A 3041-nucleotide genomic window follows, 5' to 3' on the forward strand; every position below is an offset into this window, starting at 1 on the left:
CTCCATCAGGTTTGAGTATGATTTTTAATTCTTTCCCCTGGATGTCTAGGGTTGTTTTTCTTCTGGAGGTTAAACTTCCACCATATTCTGAAGTTATTTACAACCTTTAACAGGTTTCCATCCTCTTCTTTTTGTAACATTTCTAGCTGGTGCTGCAGCAACATTTAAAAAGAGTGAAGGTGTCCGGATACTTTTTCGAGGCGAAAATCAACCTGTCTTCAGATATTACTCCAGTTTGCCAGAGGCACTTACGGGTAATCCTGTGGGATTGTAAGACCTCAGTCGCCGACAGCTGTTTCTGAAGATACTCCACCTGGCTCTGCAGGCTCAGGACTGTCATCACTGAAATGCAAAACGCAAAGTCAAGAGCCTACAAAACAACTACATTTGTTTTGTTAAATGTCATAATGAACCACACGAGGACAGAGATGTGCTGATTAGAGGAATGAAAGTGTTAGAAACTGTTTCACTCACTGTGTTTTAGGGTTTCCTGGTCTTTGCTGTCTATCTCACTCAGCAGACCATCCAGTCTCCTTTGCAGCTCTGAACCCCCCCACCCCACAAGTAAATTAAGGAATTTGTGATACAATTCCCTTAAATGTTTAACTCTGAACCAGTGACAATTTAAAGTACCTGATATCTCACTGGTCGTCTCATTGGTATCCTTGTTCTGAAGGGTCCAGATGTTATTCTGCAGCTCAATAATCTTTAAAACTGAAACATAAATGTAAATGGGAACAACAGAGCTGAAATCTTGGTGGGACCTTTTAACAGCAGATTAAAACAAATGAGTGAGATCAGTGAGAGTTTCCTGACTGGTCTGAACATGTTAAAAACTTGAGAAACATCCTAACTACATCTGCTTGCAGGTCTTCAAATAAATTATTTTTAGGCTTTTAGGGCTGAGGATGCTACGTGCGTCGCACCCTGCCACTGCTCAGCTGCAGCAAAAGAGGATCTCATTGGCAGAAAACAATTCACAATCTGTAGAAAGTGTTGATCATTTAATTATTTAATAACGATTAAATGATTAATTGGATTAATTAGATTAATTGTGATTAATCGATAGTTGAAATAATTCTTAACTAATTTAGTAACTGATTAATGGTTAACTGGACAGAGTCAAAAAAGGCCATTTGCTGAAAAAAACAACATATGCAGAGCAGTAATTAAGCCAAAATGTTACAAAACATTTATACATTCTGCATTTACATAAAAAAAATACCCTTTTTCTGTAAATATCTTTTAGTAAAAGCTCCTCAAGTGACAAATAATTAAATTCAAAAGGGAATTTACTTATTTGTTAATTTGTCTCTGCTAATGTATTTCTAATACTGCATGTAAAAAGCTTAATAAGTTCAATGAAAACCTGCAGAATGTGTCGGTTTTGTTAAACAGTCACATTAAAAATATGCGATTAATCAATGAATCAATAGAAAAATTTATAGAATAATCAGTTACTGTAATAATTGTTACTTGCAGAAACAAAGTGATTAATTTTCTGGGCTTCCAGCTGCAAGTGAACTTCCTTCCATAAATGGGACCGTTTTTACTCTGATAAAACATTACACAGGGATAATTTAGGTGTCAACAAAGCTGCCTGTCTGCAAACCACCCGGAGAGAAAATACAGGCTGAAACATTTTCCATATGACCTGGACACTCACTTATCTGTGAGTTGGGAATCAGTCTCTCTATGTCCGCAGTCTTGGCTTTTAGTTCTTCATCTTTCTGCAGCAGCTCCTTCTGCAGCCCTGAGGAGAAAATGAAAAGCAAACAGGACATTTAAACATCTCGCTTTCAAAAAGGTTGAAACTACATTCGTAAAGATAAGTGGTACTCACTTATAATCTCCTTTTTACTAGGCGATGTTACGATTGCCTTCTTTAAAGCCTGGATTTGTCCGTGCAGGTGTACTATACTCACAACTGACACAGACAAGCATAATGTACAAGACAAATATTATAGAAAGAAACCAAGTAAGTCCACATTTTTCTTTAATAAGTAGGAATGTTTGGGGGGGGGAACTGAAATAAATACCAAGGGCAGCTTCAGAGTCTTCGGTTCTGTTCAGCTGTGCTATCCTTTGTTCCAGTTCAGACTTTACCGCTGAGAGAAACAGGTTAGGACTTTAGATCGGGAGTGTAACCGTGACGCGACTCGGAAGTTCAGAAAAGCCGCTCACCGATGTATCGCTCCTCAAGTCCCGAGCACTCCTCACGCGTCTGACGCAGCTGCTCCTTCAGGTCTGTACAGAAACACAAAAACAGTCTGCTTATCGAAAATTTATCTCATAAAATGTCACTGCCGCCACAGAGTAAGACTCACTCTTTATTTCACTCAGAGCCTTGGTGTAGTCTTGTTTGTAGGTTTGAAGGAGCGTCAGTATATCTGCAACAACATTCGAATAAGATTAAATGTCGAAAGCGGTGCGGTTTAAGAACAAGCGGAGGCGCGCTCACCAGGCTGTTCACCGGTTGTTGTCTCCTTGTGCTCCGTCAGCTCCTCCATGATGCTGATTACTTTCATGACTGGTCAAAATAAAAGTGCACACTCGTTGGCTTTGTTACGGTGAACACGTGAAACTTTCTCCAAAGGCAGATATCCCTCCTCTTTCTACTCTTACTCACTCAGCTGTGCGATGGCCTGGTCTGTAATCTCCAGCGATTTCTGCAAAATGACCTCTTTTCGCTTCATCACCTCCAGTTCCACTGTTATGGCTTCAATAAAAAAAATAATAATTAAAAAAACACTCCTTTTAACACATTTCTGCATTTTCAGTTCAACTAACATCAAGACTTGTGGATGATATAATTATGGTTACGAGTCCAGAAAACAAACAAAAAAAAAACCCAGTCCGAACAAAAAACTACCCAACCAGGGTGGGCGAAGAACCAGGAGGCAGGGAGGCGGGGTTCGGCGGTCGCCGCCGCCGCAGGAAGCGGAGGCGAGGAGGCTCTGGAGGTCCGGCTGGAGGCTAAAATTATTTTTAATGAAAAATGTCTATATATTTTTTGTACCGTTTTGACTTAATTGGTGCTC

General features: G+C 39.8%; 1 protein-coding gene across 1 annotated transcript in view; it reads right to left on the reverse strand.

Annotated features, from left to right (window-relative positions):
- Nucleotides 1-3041, reverse strand: part of LOC106934753 (centrosome-associated protein CEP250) — a 19596-nt gene that overhangs the window by 9532 nt on the left and 7023 nt on the right. The window contains exons 15-24 of the mRNA XM_015014852.1: nt 2630-2719; nt 2462-2530; nt 2328-2390; nt 2185-2247; nt 2040-2108; nt 1844-1927; nt 1667-1753; nt 634-714; nt 475-543; nt 253-342 (exon numbers count right to left, since the gene is read on the reverse strand). Coding sequence (XP_014870338.1) covers nt 253-342; nt 475-543; nt 634-714; nt 1667-1753; nt 1844-1927; nt 2040-2108; nt 2185-2247; nt 2328-2390; nt 2462-2530; nt 2630-2719 — 765 coding nt within the window. The remainder of the gene's footprint in view (nt 1-252; nt 343-474; nt 544-633; nt 715-1666; nt 1754-1843; nt 1928-2039; nt 2109-2184; nt 2248-2327; nt 2391-2461; nt 2531-2629; nt 2720-3041) is intronic.

Source organism: Poecilia latipinna, unplaced genomic scaffold, assembly GCF_001443285.1.
Source record: "Poecilia latipinna isolate Pla-1442-1.1 unplaced genomic scaffold, P_latipinna-1.0 Scaffold1855, whole genome shotgun sequence".
NCBI lineage: Eukaryota > Metazoa > Chordata > Actinopteri > Cyprinodontiformes > Poeciliidae > Poecilia > Poecilia latipinna.